The following is a 26,667-nucleotide window of genomic DNA, read 5'->3' on the forward strand; positions in this document are numbered from 1 at the left end:
AGTTTTCTACCTCGGTCATCCAAGTATCTCCTGCAAGTTATCCTTTTTTTAACCACCTTTGGAATGTCTTGCATGCAGAAATGAGCCTTGTGTTTTGAATTAAAAACTGGTCATGTGTTTTGGAATGTAAATGCTTGCTCCAGATTTCAGGGTGTAGAAAAGATTGACATGATTTAGGGATGGATAGCACAGTACTGTAATTATGCATACTCAGGAAGGTAGTGCCTATAAAGCTGTTCTTAGTTCCCAGTTTGTCAAGAATATTGCCCACATTGGTAAATTGAATCAGATGTTCAGAGATTCCTTTCTTTTTTACTCCTTTTCTCGTTGTAAGTCCATGGGGGCCATATTCTTGGGGGGAAAGAACTAATTATAAGGGCTGTTTCAACATAGTGTTGACAGATAAATCATGAATAACGTATGCTTCCTTTCCCTGTGTTTTTCAGATCCAAAGAAAGGGGTGTGTATCTCAGGCAGAATCAGAGCCAGAAGAGTGGGCAAAGAAAGAGACAAAACATATGGTCAGTAGCCTCAACAAAAAGTGTCTCTCCCAAGACTGTTCTTTTTCAAAACTGGGCATATTCATTTTGAGTAAGCAAGGATTCTTTTTTCTTAAAAATAAATAAAGACAATTATGTGTGCATTCAAACTAGCTAACTGCATTTGCATCCAGAAACTTTGTAACAAAACAAAACATAATTGAAGCAGAAGCTAGGAAGCATCTGCAATTTATTCCTTTCCTTTCCTTTTTCTTTCTTTTTCCATGTAACAAAGAAAAGAAAAGAAAAGAAAAGAAAAGGAAAGAAAAGAAAAAGTACAATAAAGAAAATGCATCTCCAGCACGATTAATATAACCTAAATGCATACTAAGGTTGTGGGTTTTTTGCCTTTTTTTTATTGTGATGTTGTAAATCATGATACATTATATTATTTCAATGCAGATTTCAATGCAGAAATGTTTATATAATATGATTAAATTATTAGCATTCTATTATTTAAAAAGTTTAAAGTATTAAAAAAAGACAAAAATAAAAAACCTATCAGTATTAATTGCTATTTAGGATGACAATTGTTACAGGCATAAAATTATTTAACTAAGACTCAGTATGATGCTGTAGTTAAGTCTTGGAGTGATGATGGGGGGGCCCAGGTTCAAATATCTACTCTCAGCTAGGGAGGTTCACTGGGTGACCTGGACTAGTCACTCTCCCTCTGCTCCCAAACTACCTTACAGTGTTGTTGTTGTGGGGAATAATTGAGGAGGTCCTGCTATGTATGTCACCTTAAGCTCCCAGTAGAAAGATGGGATATAAATATAACAAGTACATAAAGTAAAAAAACCCACTCCTCCTTTGCTTCTTAAAGATAGAGAGTTTTAAAAATAAGCCCTTAATCAGAAGGCACTAATTAAAAGTGCAATTTTAAGAGTTATTAATAAATAGTAGAACATTGAATGAGATTGTAAACATCTGGAATTTAGAAAAATCATTTTTTAAAATGAGGAAATCTTTATCCAGAACAAGTTTATGATAACTTAGTTATACATACCTGAAACTTAAATATGATGAAGCATAATTTAACAAGGTAGATGCTTATTCCTCACAAGCACAAATTCTATAAGGCCTTTATATTTATAATGAATGACACATACTATTTTTCTAATGTATTATTTCTTGATAAGAGAGAGGATGCCTACAGAAGAAAGGAAATATTGATTCAAATGTTGAGAATAATCTTGACAAAGTGATCCAAGGGTGATCTTCTCCAAGAGTAACATACCTAATACCCATCCTGCTATTATCTTTGGGATAACTAACATTATACGAAGTACATAAAAGGAGTAAGAAATAATCAGCAAAGGAAGTAAAATGTATGATGTAGCAGAAGAAAGGGAAATAGTTCACATCAACACCATTCACTGTACTTCTTCATACCTTTCTATTCTTGCAAAACATCCTTGCTTCACCATGTCCATGCACTGTTTCATACATTGCCTTTTGATCTTCAACTTCTCACTTCTCTTCTTTTGAGGATCTTCTCAACTCCATCCAAACATGACTGTCTTGGATTTCCCCTTCCTCTGGAACCATTTACTAATCCTTCATATATTTGCTTTACATTTCAAGTCTTATTCAATCTCAAAACCACCTCAGGGTGGACTGAATTCCGCAACTGGAAGTGACCAGGCTGACTTGAGTGTCCTGAAAGAAGCTGTTAGTGGGGTCACTCTTCTGTGAAATAAGGGGCTTGAGGAAAGGAGGCCCTTCTTTTTTACAGAAGTGGAAAACTTTGGGAACAGTCTCCCAGTCGAGTTCAGGTTGGCCTACCTGGTGTGTTTATTTTAGGAGACACTGAAGATGAAGTTCTTCCAAACAGCTTTTGTGGATTGAGGTGATGCTGTCTGGGTTTCTGTATTATTGGTTTTCATTTGCTTGGGAGGATATAAATGTCTGGATATTATATTTAGATTTCCACGAATGTTCTATGTCATGTATTAATGTCTGCTAACCATCCAGGAGTCCTAGCAGATATGGCTGATTACAATGATCGATCGATCGATAGATTTTTATTTCCTTTGTACTTGTTACTCTTTTTGTATTCAGTCCACACTGATCCAGCAGAGATTCATTCTTGACTCTATCCCTTCTTGTTTCATCATACACTGTTCTTAAATACCCCCCTTTCTAACTTAGTTTCATATTTCTCCTGACCTACCCAACTCTCACTTCCATGTAGCAATGTGAGCAGAAATACATTCTTACACTCAGACATTTTTTTTCTTTCAACACTCGTTCATTTCTTGCAACAGACCAAATCTACTCATCACCATTCTATCAGTATTTGCATGTCTTAACATTTCTCCAAATTTTTCTCCATTTTAGTAAACATTCTATCAAAGAACACAACTTTTCTTTCTTTCTCTTTTTCTTTCTTTCTTTTTCTTTCTTTCTTTCTTTCTCTTTTTTTTCTTTCTTTCTTTCTCTTTCTCTTTCTTTCTTTCTTTCTCTTTCTTTCTCTCTTTCTCTCTCTTTCTCTCTTTCTCTCTTTCTCTCTTTCTTTCTTGCAACAATTTGTTCCATTTTCCCTGTCAAACACTTTGGTCTTTGATATATTAATTTTCAAATCCATACTCCGTTTATGTAATCTATCTAACATCCATAACAAATCATTCAAGTTCTCAGTTGATAAGACAGCATCACCAGCATACAAAAGTACACATATATTCATGTCTCAAACCAATACACTTCTATAATCACCATAGGCATTGAATATACTTTTATCCACTAATGCATTTTTCTTGACTTACTCTCTGCTCAATGTTGAATCATTTGCTAAGTATTCCATTTATGCCAACCATTCCATTTATGTGTACTTCCATCATATATTGCTTGCATTACAGTCAGCAAGCAAACCTCAACTCCATGTTCACGTAAACCTAATTCAAGCCGATTCAGTTATCATATGTTTTATTCAACAAACACACAATACACTTTCTGTGGCTGCTCCCAGCTACCAAGTAAGCCCCTAAAACTTTCAGCCATCCCTGAAGGCAAATGATTCAGATGACAGATGAGGGAACATCCACATAATAGCCTGAATTCTATTAAACCCAAAGCTGAAAACAACTAAAATGGGTGAAATAACTTGCATTATTTTTCATAAAGCATGTTTCACTGGTCAGCATGTTTATCACAATTTTTAAAAAAGGAATTATACTTTTGGAATTCACTTAAAATGGAATAAATTAAAAAACAACCCCAAACCCTCAGGAAAATACAGATGTAGCAAAAAGGAAAACAAAACATACAGATGTAAAATGTTAAAATGTGCTGTTAATGCATCGGCAAGGGAATCGAGTAACAGCTGTGAGGCACGTGATACCTAAGCTTTCCAGTTTAGGTAATAAATAAAAATAGAGACAAAAATTGAGGAAATCCATTCTATAAATTGCTAAGGCTACACAGTAGGAGTTTAAAACACCTGGTTGTCAGCACAAAGTTACAATAAAGACAGAGGGAATGATGGCATCTCATACAATGTGCCAGACTTCTGTCTGGATAAGGCTAAAAGAGTAACCAGACGTTATTCAACCTTGGTAAACCTGTTATCTTAATTATATTGCCCTTTTGTCAGAAGTAGGCAGCTGTAAAGTACCCATAACAACAACAAAACAAAAATCAACTCATATTTGTATTTTTTCCTCCAACTTCAGAAAACAGTAGTCGCTCAGTCTGAATGAGAAAAACAAAATAGGTTCCTCTTTAGCTGTGAGAGTCACATTTCAAGAGGCTTCAGTAACACTTAAAGCAATTTGAATGAACAAATCCTGGCCAGAGATAATAATTTTTAAGAGAGCTGTAAAGATAGCCCTGGGAGAAAAAGGCTTTGCATTCTACTTTTTGCATAGCAGGCTTTCCAAACCTAAAGCCTAACAAACCTGTTGCTGGGGAGGAAGCAATGTAAGGGATTCTCCTAAGCTTCAGACTTGAAAAACCAACATTGATTTTTAAAAGTGTATTTGCTGGAAGAAAAAAAAGCCCCAGCTATAGCACATTTTATTATTTATTTACTTACAGTACTTGTATACCACCTGACTTAATCAGACTCCTGATTGTTCACAGCGTACAAAAAGTAAGAATTAGAAACATCAGCAAATGCCAGAATATAATGCAGTGGTCACCTAAACACGCAATGAAACCATCTAAATCTCACATGCCCACTCAAATAATATACTTCTAATTAACTTGCAAAAGGCTAGGGAGGGTACCAGGCACACTTCTAGGAACAAGCTATTCCAAAGCATGGAGGCCACCACAGAGAAGGGTTGCCTCCAAGCCCAAGCTTCTTTATATTCACTCAGGAATGGGAGTCTCAGCAATCTCTCCTTCAAGTACAAGGACTTGACAGAGTCCACCTGTAGAAGACTTACATCATGTAGAACTTTAAAGGTAAAAACCAGCACATTGAATTGGACCTCGAAGTCTATTGACAACCAGTGTAGCACTGGGGAATGTGTGTTAATACTCACATACCAGTTTTTACCTACCTTGACAAAGGATGTAGGAACATGCCATCCTCACTCTCTCAAAACAGCGGCCTGGGGAAACTTATCAATTCACACAGTGGCCAGGTATGGCTGGTTACAAAACATCACTTTCCAGAAGGCAAACTGGTGAAGTTGCTTGTCCCCTCTAGTCCTTCAGGATGCTGCCTACCAGTGTCCATTTACTTTTGTCCTTTTTGCCTTGCAGATAACACATTTCCAGGCAAAGCGCTAAGTTAGTCACCATTTTTGTTCTAAACAGTTGCATTCTTGAAAATAAAAATGATGGTAGAGGCTAGCTTTGCTTTGCAGTTTCCTATAATGTAAAATTATGGGGAAGGGAATCTGATGGGCATCAAAGATCTGCAGACATGTAGGGCCATAATAGGCCTCTCAGTGCTAGTGATTAAACCTGGGATTTTCTGCAAGTGCTGTATCATTGCATCAAGATTCCCAAAGATACCATACCTCCTTCAGTGCTATGGAAAAGCTTTTATCTGTCTCAAGGCCAAGTTTTCTGGCAAACTTAGCTTCCTGTTTTTGATGTGTAAAGAAGATCAAACGTTTAGGCTTTTCTGACATTTCTAAACTGTCCTTTATATTTGACTCCGTGCCAAGATAACACACATGATAGATCACACCAATCCATTGTTGCAGGCAAGGAACCCTCTCATTTTGTTTTCACAAGAAGTTTATGAATTAGGATAAGCCAACCCAATTCATTTCACGGTTCCTGGGGGCCCTGAATCTTGGTCTTAAGGTCTGATTGAACGATCAAAGACTGTATCTTCATGGTATGGCATTGGAAGAGCTTTTAATTATCAAGATGAGTGAGAATAAGTGACATGTAAAGAACTGAAGTATTCAGCCCTCTTACTGACAACGGCAGTCATTTACTAGAAGTCTTGGTAAAGTGCAGACACCAATCTCTATCCTATAAGGTTCTGCAGTCAGAGTGAGTGCACTTCCTGTGCTACAGTCTTTATTCTGACTGGCAGTGTGATGATGCATTGACAGTTCTTTCTAGCTTCATGATAGGCTCTGGAGTCAATGATGAAGCTCAGATTCCTGCTACTGAAAACTCTCTGGAGGGCAGCTACCATCATTGCTGGAACTAAGAAATTGGGGGAAATACACCAAAGCACATTTCACAAAGAAACTGGGCTCACAACATGTTTAATAGAATCACGAGGTGGGTAGTAATAACTAGAGACTATTGATGCACATTGGAAGCAGAGGCAATCAAGCATGCCTCTTACCCAGTCAGGGTACCTACAACTATTTCTCCTGTAAATACTTGCAAACAGCAGTGACTCCAAAGTGGGAGGGAGGCTGGCCCTCAGCCAAGCCTCTCATACCTGAGCTGTGAAAACATGAGTTCACATTCCCATATTCTCCCAAGTGCAAATAAAGATCAAAGACACCTTCAGCAACTTACAAGAAAGATGGAATATAAATATAATAAATAAATACTATAGACTGAACTACTGAAGAGCACTTTGGATGCCTGGAATATATCGCAAAGGAGAGTTTTTAAGTTGGCATCTCTGTTTCCCAAGCCTTTTTGGGCCTGGCTATGTGTCCTGGATGTCAGAGATATGCCCAGAGATATTATTTGCCTGTATTCTTCTTGTTTAGAGCAATCAAATCTGGGCTGCCAAAAACTGGATGATCAACAGATGGCAGGAAAGTCTTTTCTGCCAGCTAGTTCTTATCCAGATTTTTGCAGCTGAACCAAATTACTATTTATGCCCTCTTTTCCTTCTGTTGTGTTGTAGTGGTCAGAGCCAGCTGTCTCCTCTGTTGCTGCCTTTTTCCCCACCCAAGACCTTGTTTTCCTTAAAAAGACTATGAACACATTCTTCTCATATACTATTTTGAATGGTCTTTTTTTAAGTAGCAATTTTATTAATAATTACAACTATAATGATAAAAAACCTAATACAAACTAAAGAAAAAGAAAAATAGAAGGTGCATAAAAAAAAAAAGAAAACAGAAAAAAATAGAAAAGAAAGAAAAAATAAGAATGCAGTAAAGAAAAAAATGACTTCCCCCTTCATCACAACAAGTAAAAATAATTTTAGTAACTTATCACCTTCTCTAAAAATATAACAAATGATCTCTTCTTCCCATCCCATCTGTTATCTATAAACAAATCCCTAAAACCTTGTCATTTCAGTCCTGAGCAGTAAAAGTCCATTAAGGGTTATCAGAGATAACAACATATCTGTTTTAACCTTGATCAAATAAACCAACTTTATATTCCTTCCTTTTACTTTTAACAACCTTTAGTCCCTTCAAATAATATCCTAGAACTTGATTTCTTTTCATTTTTTTCTTTGTCCCTTCTCATAAAATTCTTCAAAGCTTTAACAAGCCTCTTTTGTAAATCCAATATGGAAAGTTTATCCAAGTCACTCTCTTGATTTGTTATTTGTACTGTATATCCCTTTTAATTATTAAGACATCAGCCAGTTTCTTTTGTATGTCCAGTATAACATCTTTTCTCATATCATTCTTGTAGCCTGTCATTTTTAAATCCACTTTCAGATCAGTCTCAGTCTTGCCCAGTAAAACTTGTTCCTCTTCCATATCACCTTTTAAACACAGTCTATCTACAGAGGCAGACACACTCTTAAAATTAACTTCTGGGTCCATTGTTCAAAAATATCCTTCGATGTGTCGAATGTTAAAATATTTGCTCCATTCTGTTTTGGTAATTTAAGTATTCTTCTCCTTTAATTGTAATCTTTAGTTCCTTCTAGTTCCATCTAGTGTTCAACCTTCAAAGTTCCATCCTGTCATGTTTTTTTAAAGAATTCAAAGCAAAAGCATTTTCCCATGGGAAGGATTTCTATAGTTAATTCCAAAATCTTATTTCAAATCCATCTGGACCATTTGTCCATTTGTAACTTTCCAAAATCCAAAAAAGAACCAAAGAACCAAAAAAGTTCTAATCACCTTTTTGCTGTTTATTAAAAAAAAAAAGTCCTTAAACTTGTATTTAAAACTTGTTTTACTAAGGATTGAAGGATAAAGCAGTTAACAAGCAATTTGTGAAAGTGATTAGAAAAGGAAGTTCTCGAACTCAGTGTCCTTTTAAAAGCCCTGATTGTGGTTTGAGCAAGATGGCTATTTCCTCATATCCAGAGCTCTAAATGCACTGGAGACCACTGGCTTGCAGTCTGTTCATGATGAGCAACTGTCTGGAGCACATGTGAGTGATCTCAAGTCCTCTCCTTGTCCAGAAAGGAATTACAAAGAGCCGATTACTCGCCCCTTTTCATTCCACTATAGTTGTTGGTTCTGCTTTTCGTGGAGCTGTCTTCAGTTCACCATTTCTTCCCCAGAAGCCACCATTTTGAAAGGTCTGATCTGACAGATGGGGTGATGGAAGAGGGTGCTGGAGGATTTTCAATGTTCCTCTGTGGTCATGAGACAGGAATGATGCTGCTTGAGAATCAGCAAAGCAGATGTTGTGGGAGGGGGCTAAGGGGACAGGGATTTCTGGAAGGAAGCATAACAGGAAAAGGCTGGGAGACAAAGGGAGTGGAATTGTAAGTTTTTGTGAGGCTAATTTTCCTCACCAACATTTTTTTTTTCTCCTTCTTTTTGGTTGCTGCTATCTGGTCCATGGGGAATGAGACTTGGGATCTCACAAAGCCTTGGCACATCTCTCCTGGCCTACAGACTATGGGATACCAAGTGTTTCCTGGAGACAATAGGCAAGCCTCTGTATATCCAAAACAGGACTTTTTTGATTTCTGATTTAGTTACTGTGATTAGATGTTAGGAAAACCACTCTTTAAAAAAGCTTTGACTGAATTAGTAGCAGACAATGCTGCATATTGTAGGAACAAGCCAAAATCTTTTCTTATCCCTATATCTCAAGCTTTCCCCTAAGTTTCAGTGTCTCATGAGAACAAAATAAGCTATGTCGTCTTTCATAATAAAGAAACAAAGAAGTCAGATGGATGTATCAAAGCTCTGAAAAGGGTCTCCAACTATTTTGATTTTTAGAAGCCTACCACCATTATTTCAAAATGCCAAAGAATTCAGCTCTGCTAACACAATCTTTTTGTGGCCTTCAGTTGCTGGGGGGTTCCCCTCCCCCCCAAAACTGAGGGGCCCAATCCACAGCAAGATTGAAAGCCCTGCTATCATATAGCAATGGCTATAGCATATAGATGGTATAAATATTGTAGCAAAACAGAATAATGTTTTCTCAACACAAGAATTCTATTCACAGAACCTACTATGTGGAAAATACACTGCAGACAACTAAAGATTCTGAATCTCACTGTCTTAATCTGGAGGTTGGATGCTAATTTAGCAGTGCATCTGTTGTATGAAAAGGAAGTGGGTATGCCAGCATGGGGGTGGAACTGATTGCTTCCCTGAGTTCCTGTACATCCTACTGTTGCCAAACGTTGTCTCAGTATGCTAAATATAATCCAGTTTTATGTATTCTTTCCCTTCCTTTCCTTTTCTCTTCTCTCTGTCCCTAAGAACTATAGTTAACAAAAAAATCCATTCCTTTAAAAGCCACCCACTTCCACAAACCCTCTCTGGAGACTTTTAAATCCTGTGCAGCTTTATGTTTACCAGACTTTCCCCATATTCTGGGACAGGAAGTTGAGTGGGGGTGTTGACCTCATCTGGAGCAGGAGGTGGTCTATTCAAAAAGATTCCATGGCTCTGCTCTCTTCCTGATTTATCAGATAGTTAGGTCAATAAATAAATTCTCTTCTGTGCTTTCTTCTCAGTTGTAAAATAACAAGCTGAGTCCTTTGAGAGCTAATTACTGGATCCTTTTTCCTTAAAGGACCATGGATTAGCTTTCTGCTTAGCAAATTCCACTGCAATGTAATTTAGTTGAGACAGTCTACTTACAGGAGCCCCTGGAACTGAAGAGCAGTTTATTCACATGAAATTTAAACTTCCTCTCTCTCTCTCCCCTGGCTTTATAAAATAAATTCCCCCAGACCTACTACTAGTAATTTTCCCATGGATTCAGAACTGTTTTGCTATTCAGGGCAGAGGAAAAGCTATGAATACACACAACAAACTCAGAAGACAGCAAACAACTGAAAGCGAATAATGGGATTTGTACAGAATAAATTGGAAGTGAAGGAAATAAGAATGGTCCACCGTAGTTGAATAATATCTTTTGGGAATTTGTTCCTCCTACCAGCTTGCTTTTCCTTCTTTTTCATTTAAATTAGGTGGTGGGTTAATTTCAAAAATTGAAAAGTCCCTGGCCTGAGCCAACCCAAAAGCTTTCTCTTTTGCTTTTCATCCTGATTTAGGTGGGATTACAGAGCAATATGTTACATTTGCTTTGCAGATGCTCTAAACAATAAAGTACATTCTTTCTGCAACCCTTGGACTATACGTAGTTCTTGTACACCTACTCATAGGGTGCTCACTATACTTTCAAAAGCCCTCTGTAAACAAACCATTCAGACTTCTGGAAAGAACGATCTGCCCCTTTCCTGGCCATTTGCCCTAAGGAGAGGTGAAGAAGAGAAAAGATGTAAGAAAAATGGGAGAAAATGACTTTTTAAAAAGCAAAAGAATTGATATATTCCTCATACAATTTCAATTCTGGCCTTATCTCAGTCTTCATCCTCCCTGATATTAGTTCTGTGGGAATGAAATCCTCAACAGAAAGATATATGGTCAAGCCTGGGTTTACCTAAGTTCATGGTATGATCTTACAGTACCATACATGGTACCACATAGCTGATACATAATGATGCGAATTGGTAATGACATGATGTCATCTCATGTGTTTACAAGGAGGAGAAATGCATCAAGATGTCGAAGTAGTTCCAGTTCTAGGTCTATCATAACATCTAGTTAAGGCCCAAATTACAAAGTAGAATTATACCTTGAAGTTCAGAGCAGCCATGCTTGGGCAAACAAACAATTTAGAAGGCTCTCAAGCCTCTTACTTCTTATGGTAACTAACATTTCTAAATGAAACTATGTAATTAAGTGTCTTAGGACTCCATATGAAAAAAACAACAACAACCCAAACCTAGGTACATAATACAGCTTGTGATACTGGACATGTTTTACCTTCACTCATTTTTGAAAAAAAAAATGCAATAAGGAGAACAATAAGGTTGAGACTTTTTGTCCCATCCAGCTCAGTCTCCAGCCTACTGATGTTGACAAAGATTAAAGTGATGATATGCTAGTATAATCTTAAATATAACTATAACTGGGTTCTTCTAAGGAACCAAGAACCCAGATCTTGGTTCCTGACATTGCACTGGCAATATGAGAATGAAAGAATAGAAAAATGAGCCCAAATCCATGAATATTGTTTATGCTTATTATATTCAAAGTGACTTTGATAGGATGCTCAGCACATGTTTTGGCAGGAGCTTTATTCCTTGAGTATCACACCACACTGTTCAATAGGTAAAATAAATGTATTTCTGTCCTCACCTAATTTTTAACTGTTTATGAGAAGAAATTATATATTACCTTAAATATATATTTTAAAGGGTTTCAAAAACAGAAAGTAGTTTTTCCTTTGAGAGATGAAATTGGGAGTCATCCTTCATATCACCTGTTGATCTGGTACAAATGAATGGGTGGCCTCTATGGGAGCCTTTTGAACATGTGAAGTTATTCAATTGCCAGATATTGTTCATTCATTTTGTTCTAAGAATGCCTGTATAATTTGTGTCTCCCTAATCAGACATAGCCTACAGAGCAGTAGTGCTTTATCAGAGATTTGATAAACCTCATTCTTTCTGCACGGTGCTCTAAAACAGTAGATTGTCAGCCTTTGGCACGATGGAATCACTTTAAGACAGTAGTAAGATGAGATGAGAAACTACAGATGCAGTGCTATAATGTGAACAATAATTTTCCAGGGGATAACAATGGTAAAAAGGTGAGGAGGTGAGGATCTAAGAAGAGAATTTAAGAAAAAATGAAGGATAATGGAAGACATCTCTAAATGTACTTTGAGTTTCTACAATCACTTCCAAGTTTTTTTTTCTGTCAGCTCTACAAGGTAGACCAGATCAAGAAACAGATGCTGTGTAGGCCTAAAACTACTTTTATTAGAATGGCTGTAGTAACAGAACTTTGTAAGTCTGAATGTGCTTGCCGTTCTCCCTTATCTTCATGTGAATTAGAGGGTCACCTGGCTTAGGTGTTTTTGTAAATCTCTTTGTAAGCCACATTTATCTGTTTGTTTCCTTGATAACAGATCTTCCCTCTCCTTGTTAAGGCCATCCTCTTTACTCTTTACATTTTCCCTTGATATATTTGTTATGGTAGGACAGTAAGATCTGTATACACTACCATAGATGGATAAATTATTTGTGGATGGGATAAACAACTTAGCTAGAGTATCTCTATCTCTTTATGAGCACATTAGTGCCATCAATTCTTGTTCCAATTCTCTTATTCAAGAAGAACATAAATGTAATACTAAGAGGGCTTTCAAGTTTAGGCTGCAAAATTCCTGTCATGAAAGAGTTAGAAACCCTTGCTGCCATCTCAGAGTTGTCTGGATTTTTGCAGCCTAGATCAGGTGGTGCTAAACATTTTCCTACCCAGACTGCAGAATTCCTTGCCTTTTGGAAGAAATGTAAGAAAACACAAGCACATGTTATATGGTGCAAGGGACATGTTTCTTTCACTATCACAAATGCTTAACCCCATGGAATTTACATATAATTGTCAGTTTATTGCCAGTTGGGTATCTGTTGTATGATGTGAATTGTAGTAGATGGGACAGGTATGATCACATCCACCGTACACAGATAACGTTTCTAAAAAATAAATTCTGCCCTGTGATCAGATTTCAGCTGTGCTTTTTTTTTTTCTTTTTCTTTTTCCTGGATACAGGTATACTAACAGCTGTAAAATGTAGTAAAACTTAGAGGCCTTAAAACTTTGGCTAAAGTAATTTTTCAGAAGGTAACTTTTATGGTGACTGCAAGTAAATACTTCAGTGATAACTGGAAAAGATGCTAATTTCCTCTTGCATATTGCTCCTAAGAATTCTGAATCAAGTTCCCAGCAATCTTTTCTTTCACAATTTGAGATGACATAATTGGAGGCTATTTCCTGAGTTTTAGACAAAAAACTGCTGGTGTTTCCCACTTGGAGATCACAAGTCAATGCAAAAGGTACAGTTCTAGCACACTATGGAAAGCTTATATTTGAAAAACCTTTTCCTAGTTTAGTTGTGCTATTAAGATGGAAACATGGGAAAATTTATACACATGGCAAAGAAATTTCGACTGCGTGTAGCTGCTCTTTCAATACTGTAAAGCAATTTTCTCAAATGACAAATGCCATTTTTTCCTCGGCAAAACTTATTTTTAACTTTCACAGGAAATGTTTGAATGAGCCAAAAACAGTTGTCCTTTCACCTTTAGAGTCTTGATTTTATTCCAGTCAAATAAACTCTAGTATTGTTCTCACCACAAATTATTTTCCCTTGTACTTTAAGAATTAAAAACTAAGAATATGTACCACTGAGCTTGTTCAAAGACTACTTGAAATATTGTATTATTCTTAGCATTAGCAATACACAACAGTTTAAGATCAATGTATATGAATAACCATAATTCAGAATTATGTATTTGGTATTTTGAACTCCAATAGATTTTTTAAAATGTTTGATACTAATGAATTATTTATTAAAAGTGCTGGTATTGGATCTGCATATGTGACCCACTAGTCAGCAGCAAAAAGATATAGCAAATGCCAACTCTGTGGTTGTCCAGATTTTTGGAGTCCATATGTAGAAGTGATGATAAAACAAAGCTAAAATTCTCTGTTTATGTTTAGATGCTTCATCATTAGTAGGATATTGTGAATAAGTTTATTATGGCCACAATTCAACATTTGCAATGAAAATTTTAAGACTCTTGTCTTCCTATATTACAGAAACCTTTTCCCTCTGATTTTAACTATGTGGAGGCTGCTAATGGTATATATATATATATTTTAAAGGCAGTTTGCATGTTTTCTGAGCAATCTTCTTTCAGAACAGGAGCCTACAAAGAAATCTGATTCTGGAGGTATATCTTGCACTGGTCGGCTTTCTGTAAAATTTGGATCTGAAATATGTTATATCCCAAGATATCCCTCAAAACTAACAAAGAGAGTTTAAAGACATCTTAAAGACTAACAGATGTTATGTTATATTGACATGGTGCATCCTACTGTTGCCCTTGGTTAGCCAGTGCTGTTGCTTAACTAAGATTCAGTTTTAACGGAACACAGATATAATTTCTGCAATATCAAATGTATTTAAATAGGCTGAGCACAATAAGGTTAAATCCAGACATTGGGCAGATCAGTACTTTCTGTTTGGCTCATTACCCATATGAGCTACCCACCACTTTTTGAACGGATGGAATTGTCTTCTTCCCACTCCTAATCCGTTGCAAATGTACCTTCCACTTGGGTTTTCCAGCTTTGATTTGTTGTTTTCTGATATCAAACCCTCAAAATATATGTTCTAATCTAGCGGCAGCCCCAGATCCAGTTGGCGGCAATGACTGGCATATCCCTTTCTTCCAGTGGTCACTGTCCTGGACATCCTTTTTGTCCTGTGCTGTTGTTGATCCAGTGATGATTGATTAAGTCAATGAACTTTCCTCACTTTTACAAGCTCAAGTTCCATTCAGCCATTACATTCTGGCCATCCTTTCAGTTTCTGCCCAGACTGGGTGAAGCATGCTCCCTGTGTTTTTCTACTTCCTACTCATGCTACTGCAAAGCTCCCCTCTCCTCCCTTTCCCCTTTTTAAAAATTTAAGTTGTAACATAGAAATATTGCTACCTTATTTCTATGAAGCTGAAGAATCAGTTCTTCCTTGCTATAAAGTTTCAATGGACCTACAAAGAAGGTAGGAAAGAAAGCACCACATGTTCCCTTTTGATTTGATTATGATAGCATCAGAGCAACTTTGGTACCATGAGGGGATAAAAGAAAAAAAAAAAAGAAGGTCTGTTGTAATGTCAAAGGAGATGATGTGGTAAGAGAGTGTGCAAACATCTGGAAAGTAAAGAAAGGCACAAGGACTAGTGAGAACTGAATAGTCCCTAAAAAGAAAGCCAGGCATTGGTAGACTGGTCCACACAGAAGCCAGCTAGTGAGCCTTGCCTTTGGCACACATGGGAAGACCATGAATCAGGGGAATGAGCAATCTGACCTTGTGGTAGCCATAATCCACACTGAGCACCAGCCCAGCCCCATTATCAACCAGCTGCACCCCAGGCTGGAATTTCAGAAGTTGGCTTAAGAAACAGAAGGAAGCATCAGGGGAGAGAAGCAGTTTAGACTGCAATGTGAAATTGCTCTTAATCTTATTAATATCAGTGTGAATTTCAGTTAATTGTGAATAGAAGCGAATGTGAATATAGCGAACGTAGAATATAGGCTAACTTCTACCTAATGTGTAGAATTTCCTGAAGTGTTTATTATTGCCTTCAGGAAACGGTTTTTTTCCCCTTAAGAGCCAGTTTGGTCTAGCGGTGAAGGCTCCAGACTAGAAACCAGGAGACTGGGAGTTCTAGTCCTGCCTTAGGCATGAAAGCCGGCTGGGTGTCTTTGGGCCAGTCACTCTCTCAGCCCAACTCACCTCACAGGGTTGTTGTTGTAGGGAAAATAGGAGGAGGGAGGAGCATCAGGTATGTTCACCGTCTGAAGTTATTTAACTTAAAAAATCTAAAAAAAAAAATCTAAAAAAATAAATAAATAAAAAAAAAAGAAGTTAATATTCAGGATCCCCTATGCCCAATGTAATTAATAGCACCATCCACAGTACATCCTTATTTATATTTGTTTTGAAAGAATCTTTTTGACATAGCCAAGTTGCTGAGTCAAATAAGGAAGGACAGGAAGAAGGAAAGGACAGGAAGTAAATAATTAGATATAGAGAGGGCTGAGGAGATTAGCCAAGAGGGGAGGGATCACTCTGAGGGAAGATGAACGGAAAGGCAAAGAAAATGTTGAAAGAAAAAGAAGAAAGAGTTAAAAGAAGAGAGAGAGGAAACTTATAAAAGTCAGAGCTGTGACTCAGAATAGGCCTCACCAGAGAATAACATTGGATTTTAAAATCAGTCTTCCCTCAGACATTGTATCTATATTTTGCCAGCAGCATCCCTTTTTAACTGAAGGAATGAATTAAATTATCTTTTATAGTACAACATCTTTATTTTAGTCTTTGCCCAGAGTAAAGTGAAATAAATAAACAAATAAAGAGTGTGGAATTGACCAAGTGTAATGGAAAAATAGTCTATGCTGAGAACCAGTAAGGACAGTAATGAAAGAGTTAAAAATTGGTGAGGTAAAAGTTCTAAGTCATTATAAAACTAAAAAAAAAAAAAGTCAAAGGTTGTGATTGATTGATGATGTGCCATCAAGTCATTTTTGACTCCTAGCAACCACATAAATAGATTTTTTCCATGATGATCTATCCCTAACCTGTCCTTTTAGGACTCCCACGGGTGTACTTATTGCCACTGTAAGTTAGGTTAACTAAAAATTATAGCTTAACTAAAATTAAGGTTTAATTGAAATTCAAGGGATGAGTAAAATATAAGACAATATACTGTGTGGCCTGTTTCATGTCTTGTCTAGGGTATTCACATATTCTTTTCTAAAGTAAACTCATTTTTTAAAAAATGTTGTCTTTAAATTGTTTTTATATTTAGAGCAAATGTTTAATCTCCCCACTGGAGGGAAAAAAAGTCAGTAGTGCCCTGTTATGAGACATATCACATGGTGTCATTGTTGATAGAATTGGAAGGGAGGAACCCCTGCATGCATGAGAAAAGTTGGGATATAAATGCAGTTACTGTATGCAGTAATGACACTTGATAAAAGCCACATAAAATTAAGTGACATTTATGCTCAAGAAAGCATGCACAGATTTGCAGACTCAAAAGTCTAATTTCTATTTGCAACCAGCAATTTCACTGAAGAACTGTAGAATTTTCCTGAGTATACTGTTGTTATCAGAAAGTAAATTTGTAGTTGCTGGCTTTATTCTTTTGATTTGTTTGCTCCACTAACAGAGATTGACAAAGAGCACGTTAGTCAAGTTATATCTTATAACCTGGTAGTCCTCAGGTTATTACCACTCATTCAGCAACTGTTCAAAGTTACAACGGTGCTGAACAAGGGGGACTTGACCAGTCCTCAGAGTTTCGCCCATTGCAATATCCCCACAGTCACATGATCATGATCTGGGCACTCTGTGCCTGGCTCGCGATTACAACATTGCAGCAAGCCATGGTCATGTGATCTTGTTTTCTGACATTCCCTGCTGGCTTCCCACAAGCAAAGTCAATGGGGAAGCTGATACGAAGTCGGAAGTCACTCCCACTACTTTTTTGCCTGCCTGCGCTCTGTAGCGCCTGTCCGCAGCAACCCCCCCGAAGCATGTGCGCACCCGCCCGTGCTCCACAGTGTCTGCTCATGGCACCCCCTGCCCACTGTCACCCACAGCTCTCACCCACCAGCCTGCTTGCCTGGGACTCCCCCTCTTCCTGCTTAACTATCTGCATGGTCCTGGGATTACCCATAACCTGAAGACTACCTGTATGTAATTTATCTAAAGTAACTGCAGAAAATAAGTAATCAGTCATTGTCAATTGTTGTTGGTATTACCAGATAACCTGTTTTCCTGCTCAGCTGGCAATCAAAGCAGTGTGTGAATAAGATGGTATTTGGGACAGCCTTCCAAAACTTAAGCACATTAAGCTTAAGCCTTCCAAAACTTAAGCACTGAATACCTAAAAATCTTCTACAACTTGGTGTCCTAGATAAGTTTACCCAAACGTTAGCAACTCTTTTAGAGGTCCTGTATCAAGAGAAGTCAAATGGGTTGCTTTCATTCTATGACATTGCTACTCATTTTGTTATCAGAGAGTCTTGCTGAACCTGTAACTGCCATGTCCGTGGCTCTTAGATGTTTCAGCTAGAGCACTTTGGTCTGGTGAACAGCAGTTCCTTTTAATGTTTATCTCCTATGCTCCCTTATACTCCTAGGATGGTGTGACTGATTTTATTAAGCAAAACAAAGACGAAGAGAGGTAGAACCCTGGCAGTAAGGGTAGAAAGAAGGCCAGGGCTCCACAAGGCAGGGATTCTAATTTAGAAAAAAAATGAATATAATGTAAGAAAGTCCTGTTTAAGCATTGGGCAAAAATAATATGATGCTTAATGCAGGAAATGGGAGGAGGTAAGAAAGGTACCTCATAGCACGAAAATAACAAATGGCATGGTAGAAGTACAGGCTGATTCCAGCTTTTATACAGAGCACAACAGAAGTTAGCCTACAGTCCATATGAATTACTCGATCTCCAGATCATAATTGCAATATGATATAGATACCTAGAGGCACTTAGGAAGTGGGAGTATAGAATGTCCTGAGATGAGGCTACGCCAAGAAAATCTGGACAGGAAAGATTGGAGAGATGAAAATAAATTCCTATATCATGGTTTGTTTTGCATTTACAATTCACCTAGCATTTTTTTTTTTTTTTTTTTTTGCTTTCATGACCAGAGAATTGAACCAGACTGGAATGTCAATGAAAAGAATGAAACAAAATCCTATGAGAATCCAGCAAATCACCCAAGGCAAATATTAATTCGGCTTTGTTTGTTGAGGTTTTCCTTTTCACTTGTCTTTTTGTTTCCTACTTGAAGTTGTAAAGTATTAGCAACATACATGAAATAGCAGTGAAGAGGTTTGACTGAGTGTTCTGGAAATAAACAAGCCATGTTAAGGATGACACAATCCTGGAATAGCTTATTCATGAGTTATGCACTTCTCTTTGCTTTGCTGGCCCACTCCCCTTTATATAGTTCCAAGTGTTGACAGCCAAGAGACAAGAAGAACAAGAATTTTCAAAAACATTTTGAAGGATTAAAAAAACTGTAGTCCCAATTAGTTCCTGCTAGATAAACTCTTCCAATCACTACCATAATGTGCAACTAGTCTATCTTTTTTCCTTAAGATATATATTGGGGGGGGGGAAGAAGAGTGGGGCCCATGTGGAATGAAACATCATATGAACCATGAAAATGATGTACATAAGCAATCAGATTGCATGATATTTAAAAAAAACAAACAAACTTCATCTCATCCACAAACAACCTATTTCTTGCTTAGATATTCCCCACCAAGAGACAGTGGGGATATGCAGGAACCTGAACAAAAAGACACAGCAAGTAACTTCAGAAATACCTTAATGTGCTGAGTTATTCTGAAAGTATAATCTTAAAAAATGTAGTTATATCATTGTTTACAATAGCATCTTCTAAAATATGGAAAAATGGTAAAAAATCTTTAGGTAAAGAAAGTTTCATAATGGCTGTGAAATTCTTTCTGTGAAATGTGCTTGGGACAGCTTTGTGATGTGAACATCAGCAACAGCCCCACTAAGGACAAAAAAAAAAAAAATGGCATGACCCCAAATGCATGAAATTGTCCATTAACTGGAGGAAAAATATTTTCATGAAATGCATTCTTACTACCTTTTGTTTCACTGATTTATTGGCACATTTATTTGGGAGTGCAATTCCAGTGAATGTACTTTAACCTTTAAAACAGCATCTGTTGACATCAGTGGGGGTTACTGTGTTTTAAAGCTTTCTGGAGACAGAGGAAAGATCTTACTTCCAATTATCTGCTGACTAATTGGAAATTGCTGATTGCTGAAAATTTCCCGAGAGGAAATTTTGAGAAAAAATTCCCAAGAGAAAAGGGTACTGGGGAAGAACCTTGTGGGCAGGGCAGGAAAATCCTTGGGCTAGAGGTCATTGTGATGATGAAAGTCTACTATAATTTAAAGGAAATCTTGACTGATAATGAAAATCTACTATGACTTAGAAGAAGTGTTGAGAATAGCAACAACCTCTGTCACATTTGAAAAAAATAGTTCCTTTTTTTTTTTTGGCAAGCTATGATTCTTTAAAAAATGGAGGCTGTCATTTTAATGTCACATTAAAAAATGATTCCTCTCCCCACAAAAAGTTCGTCATTGTGAAATGATGAACCGTTGTAGCCTATAAGCTGTAAGCTAGGAGGATAGCTTAAAAGATTGGGGGCAGGGGGTTGAGGAGACTAGAATAGGGAATAACTATAGTGTTAGGTATTCAGAACAAGTAGGGAGTTAAGAAACGTTAGGTGAGAAAGAGGTATAACTTCATTAGAGAAATCTGTTTTCTGAAAGGACTGAGAAATAATCATTTGTACCATGTGAATTTGTTCTTAAATAATGACTTCTCTTCATTTAACATAATTACACATATGGGTACTATTACATGAATCCTTAAAAATAATATATGATTGATTTAGCCCACAAAAGGAAACCTTCAGAGAAAATAGATGTTTTGGATGGTTCATCTACATTTTAAGACCCTGATCCCAGTTAAGGAGATCCTGGCATGTGCGTATAAAGTCATATATAAAGCTGCATTTATTACCATTTTAGGCAGCTGAAACTCAAATGTCTCCTGACTTAGTGCATAACTGTAGTAGTATGATTTCTGGGTTTGCCGTCTAGACAAAATTGGCAGTCTGTAAAATTTATAGCTGCCTGCTGTCACAAAAATGTGTCAAAATTCAAATTTGCATAAAGGTTGTGGTGCAATGGTCTGGGATCATCCCATCAGTAACTGTGTTTTGTTCAGCACTTGTTTTAAATACTTTTCAGATTGTTTGGAATCCATCATTCTTCTATCCAAACATGGCCAAGTCCGTGGGATAGCATTCCAGAGCTTCCAAAGGGACAGAAATAATATTTATGACTGTGTTTGCGTAAATTCCAAGTACAAATTACACAGTAATCTAAATAAATTAAAGAAAGAGTACCACAAAACATAAATTTGAATTAAATAAGTCAGAGCAACCTGATTTTTCCATTAGGTCCCTTGTCTTCCTGACACCCCCCACCCCACCCCGTCGTCCAGTAAAAAACAATATCCTTAATTATGACATGTATGCTTTCCATAGATTTTTAGGGTTTTCCCATGTGAACACATGGTTTTCTTTGCGTTATAATTTTAACATCAAGATTGCTATAAATCACTATTTATTATCATGAATTCTTCTATATATCATTGGTTGAGATCTGAAGATCTCTTCATACATTTAACTAGCTTAGGGTCTTCTTTTTACGTTGGACAACGCAGGACATGTATTTTCTCCTTCAGTGTGTTAATTGAAGTTTCCGTATGGGATATTGGCTCATATATTTTTATACCAGCAGTGGAGGCTACCTATTCATGCACCCGTTGAAATGAAATGAAATGATATACATGTATATGTGAGCCAGACCACTCTTTTTTTTATGTGTGGTGATGTCCATGCACTTTCAAAAAGGATGGAGCTTGCATTATGACATCACAATGCCCTGTCTGCATTGTCTTCCCAGTTTTGACAGCTCCCCCCCCCCCCATCTTTTGTCTTTTATTCCAAAACCATTACATTTCTAGGACTGGATGAGAACATCTTAGGGTATTGAAGGAAGGGAGGACTCTAGAAAAGATCATAAAGATCTAGACCAGTATGTACTTTGAAACTAATTCACTAACTAGATCGTAAACATAAAATTTATTGACACACTGAATAACAAGCTAGTTAAGCCTGTTGGCATGCCACTTAAATGGATAAATGTATGCCTGAAAATGTGTTCTTTAGTCATTCCTCATCAAATTGGGGAGAGGTGTCAAGGGGAATGTCACAAGGATTTGTCCTGTTCTTCATTATTTTCATTAATGATTTGGATGAAAAAGTGGAGGGAATCTATCAGATTTGCAAATGATGTATAATTGGGTAGGACAGCTAATACTCTAGAAGTCACAAATGAGATTTGGAACAGTCCCAATAGGTTGGAGAAATGAACTGAAGTTAATAGAAAGAAATTTAACAGAGATAAAGGCAAAGTTATTTCCTTAGGAAATAAACACGAAATCCACAGTTTTAGGGTGGGTGAAGAGTACTCCTGAAAAAACAATTGGAACTGTAGTTGACTGTAGCTTGAATCTGAGGCAGCAATGTAATATGGCTACAAAAATAACAAATGTAATTTTGGGGTTCATCATTTTCCAGATTAGGAGATGTAATTGTTCCACTCTACTTTGGTGAAAGGCCCTGTGTCCTGCTGGAACAAGTTCAGAGGAGGGCAAGGAAGAAGATCAAGGGACTAGAACTAAGCCTTATGAAGATAGATTGAAGGAGATGGGTATGATTAGGCTTGGGGAAAAAGTTTGATGAAGGATATGATAGCTCTCTTCAAATAACTGAAAAGCTGTCATGTAGAAGATCAGGTCCTGTCCTTCCATGTTCCAGAGTGCAGGACATGAAATAGTGAATTTAAGTTATTGGAAAGCAGATTCTGACGAGTGGAAAGAACTCCTAACAGTAAGAGCAGTTTGGCAGTTTGAACCAATTATCCAGAGAGGTGATGGGCTCCCTTTCATTGGATGAGTTCAAGCAGAAGCTAGACTGCCATCAGCTGTGATGCTTTAAATCTGGTTTCATGCACTGAGTGAGAGTTGGACTCAGTAACCTAAAAGGCTTCTTCCAATTCTGAAATTCTTGATTCTGTAACAGGACAGGGGGAAAAAATAAAACAAAGGGATCCCTTTTCAGGCATTACTGGATAGACCAGACAGGAAATACAACCTGATGAACTAATTCTACTTTATTTTAAAGCTACATTAACAGAATCTTGCAAGTCTGAAAGTACAATTCTCCTGCCATCTCCTTTACAGCCCGAGAAACTAGGAAGGGTCCCTTCTGAGCCTCTTGCCCTGCCCATTTTGCAACTGTGGGCTATGCTGTCTCTTATCTGACTGTTCCCTAGGCAGCATCTCTTCACCCCATCTCCCAAAGACTTTCCCACATACCATTACAAGGCATTACAAAACAGATTCACTAGGCAAACTGTTCTTCCCAAAGAACAGTTAATTCTCAAGGCATTCGTACATTGCAGCAGTCATGCCTTTAGCTTTTCCTTTCAGCAGCTTCTATCCTAATCAGCAAAATATAAGACAACAACCCCTCCCCTCCAATTCAGGGTTATTTGAAAAAAGAAAATCCTCTTCCTATTGGATAAATATTTGCATACTTGTTCAAGAGTAAGTATCCCTGTTCAATGGGGCAATTCCAGGTTATTCCTCAGAGTCTAATATTCCAGAAGGAGTTACTCATGCAAAAACTTTTTAGGACTGGTTTGCATTTCAGTTAAGTGATTGTTTGACACAATTATGATGACAATGAAGAATCTTCCAGCAGAAAGTCAGTTGATTCCAACCGTAAAAACTGATTTTGAAATGTTGATGTCACCTAGAAATACTGAGATTGAACTTGACAGTAGATTTTGATCTTCCTTTTCCTAATGGGATCTACGGGTCTTCCTCTGTTGTTTATAGTTTTATTTCATCTTCATTAAACAATACTATCCCACCATCAGTTCCTTTAAGCATACTCATGTCTCATAGATGAAGTGTGAATTTTATGCTGGATTGGACTCATTGCTTCGCTGAACTACATCAATAACCTATTTCTGTCTAGACCAACAAAACAAAACAAATATCTCTTTGATCTATTTCTCTATCTATCTCTCTATCTCTCCATCCATCCATCCATCCATCCATCCATCCATCCGTCCATCCATCCATCTTCAAGTAAATCTTGAAACATGAACTTTTAATGTTACCTTACCTTCTTTTTGCGCAGGATGACTTGACAGTCTGTAGGTTGGTGTGTGACCATTTTATTCTTTAAATCAGATACTTCTTCCACCAAGGGCACATTTAGAATGCATTCATTCTGAGAATCTGTAATGTCATGTGCATCCACATTATTATCCTCTGACTGGATGTGAGAACCAGGTGATAGCACAAAAGAATTATTGGAATCTCCTGTAGTTGCATCATTACCACTATGCTGAAAAGGGGTATGTTCATCATGGAATAAAGTGCAGTCATTCTTCTCATGAAGAACATCTAATTCTTCATGCTGTTGCACAACTGTGACTCCATGTATTATCTGCTCCTCAGACATACTTTTTTCCACAAAAGGGTCACAATTTTTTTCTTTTGGGGCATCTTCACTTTCATTGGAATTGTGGTAGCCAAGTCTGAGAACTTCTTTTCTGCTATCTTCTTTCAATGATTTCTCATAATTAGATTTGTTCATTTTCTCAGTTCGTTCAGTAGTATGATTACATTCTTTCTTTGCTTCTATTCTTGGGTTGATATTCACCGAAGATTCCTCGTAACTGTTATTTTCAGCTAACAATTTATCTTCCACAGGCATAAACTGACAGTTGATTGTCTCCAATGTGAGCTCCGTGTTCTTGCTGCCACCACTGCCATCATCACTTCCAAAAGAAACATTGACTAAAGTTTCCATACTGGCTTCCAGAGAGAGAAATTCTTCTTCTTGTTGTTGATGATTTTCATTTTCATCTAATTCTTTGGAAACATTACTGAAAAGCTTCGAGGGGAGGGCTACCAGCTCTCCAACATGACAGCAATCTGGCAAGGAAGCACTTCTTTCTTTCAGGTTTTCACACCAAAGTTCATTCTTTTCCATGCCTGCTTGAAAGTTGTCAGCTACTAAGCCATGCCTGCATAATATATTAGAATCAAGAGACCCAAAATGCAAGCCCATCCATTGGGTTACATGTTCTTCCCAGCTCCTTTTTCTGATTGCTAGAGACATGTCATAGTATTTAACAACTGGTTCCAAAGTGTGATATGATATGTGCTGGAGGAAACATTATGGCTTCTATGAACTTCTCCATCCAATGAAATGGCTCTTCCTCTTGCATATCTGTTTTTTAAAAAGAGATTGAATTGTAAAGTCATTGAAAGTGTAAGAAGCAAATGCGCAGAATAAAAAACATGACAGCATTCATATATTCCTGAATTGAAGGGAAGTGTTTAGAAAGATGTTTTGTAGAATAGTTTTGATAGTTTGCAAACAAAGACAAGAGATATAATCTAACATATCCTTTTTGCTGAATCCTCCCTCAATGAAGTAAACAGAATGTTATAAACAACTCCACGAGAACACAACAGTTTCCTTAAGCCAAATTTTGACAATGACCCTTTTTTCATTGCTTCAGTCATAAGACAACTATTTCCATGTGTTTAAAAGCTATCAAGTCTTGTGAGTTCATAATACTAGTCAACATTTCAAAATAACCAAGCATAGCATTATTGTCAAGAAGCTGAATCTTAATGAATATCTCTTATATTTTAAATTCTCGTGTTTATTACATTAGTAAAGCTATACTCAAGGCTAAAAGTAAGTAGAATAAAAACTTACCCTAAACCTTTGAAGAAAGATTCAAAGATTTTTATTTTCCTTTCCCAACTTTCTTCAAATCTATTGATTAGGCTGCTAGCAATTAGAGAAATTTTACTAAGTAGATTGTTAATTAAGTTAGGTGGAAAGCTTATCTCCATCCTAAACCTGTGCATTTGATTTTTATTTCCTAATTAAAGAACTTTGCATTTGTTTCTGTACAATTTCATTCTGGTACTTTCAGCCCATTTCTCCAAACACTCAAGGTTGAATTTTTATTTTTGATAAAGAGATGTAGGTAGTCCCCAAGTTAAGAGCACCCGGTTTAAGGACAACCCATAGTTAAGAATGAAGCCTATTGTAGCAAAATTTGAATTAAATACATAATGATTTGAGTTAAATACACAATACTTCTTATACAATATTATGCAATAATACTATTCCGGCTTACATACAAATTCGACAAGGACAGACCTTGGGAATGGAACTAGTTCTTAAACTGTATTCTCTGACCATGTTTCTGTCAATCTCAGGTTTCAATCCTGCTCTTTTAAACACAGGATATTTTTTATTTGAAGAAGCCTGAACATAAATAGGGGTTGATTAACTCTGGCTTTCCTTTTCACCTGCCTCCTTGATAGAGCAATTGATTTACTGATTTTGTTTTTCTTTTATTTTTGAACAACACCAAAGAAGCCTTTGTTGTTACTCTTAGCATCATTCACTAACTTCAACTTGTTCTTTTATTTTCCTGACATCACATCTACAGTTCTGGACTACCAATCTGTATTCTTTTTTATGTGACCTGGCCTTCCCTTCTTTCCCTTTCCTATAGATGTCCTTTTGGACCCTCATAACATTCAGTTGGGAATGTGATAGTTTTAGTCCAGCACAACTGGAAGTTGCCTAGATGATGATATCTTGTAGTTATTTATACATTGTTTATTTATTAGATTTCTACTTTTCTGTTTTTTCAAGAGTCAAGGCAACCTACACCTATAAAAATAGAATAAAAACAAAAATATTAATGCAATTTAAATCTGAATTAAAATTAAACCTAAAAATCAATTAACAATTGGATGCTTAGCAGAAGAGGTGTATCTTTATTATCATCCTGAATATTGGGAGAGTGGGGGCCTGGAGACATATGCATGAGAGCCATGCAGGAGAAGACCAGTTCCTAAGTATCAGATAATTGGGCTTCTAATTAGATTGGGGATTTTCAAAAGGGCTTTTCTTGTTGATCTAAGTAAATTGGGCAGATTGGTGGCAGGAAAGGCAGTTCTGCAGATAATCAGGC

General features: G+C 37.0%; 1 protein-coding gene across 1 annotated transcript in view; it reads right to left on the reverse strand.

Moving 5' to 3' along the window:
• The window catches only part of DLC1 (DLC1 Rho GTPase activating protein), a 266,008-nt gene that overhangs the window by 220,098 nt on the left and 19,243 nt on the right, over positions 1 to 26,667 (reverse strand). The window contains exon 2 of the mRNA XM_025169576.2: positions 23,775 to 24,890. Within this exon, the coding sequence (XP_025025344.1) occupies positions 23,775 to 24,779 (1,005 nt within the window). The 5' untranslated portion in view covers positions 24,780 to 24,890. The remainder of the gene's footprint in view (positions 1 to 23,774; positions 24,891 to 26,667) is intronic.

This window comes from Python bivittatus, unplaced genomic scaffold (assembly GCF_059951505.1).
Source record: "Python bivittatus isolate LINGU-HERP-01145 unplaced genomic scaffold, Pbiv_v1 ctg000070_np1212, whole genome shotgun sequence".
NCBI lineage: Eukaryota > Metazoa > Chordata > Lepidosauria > Squamata > Pythonidae > Python > Python bivittatus.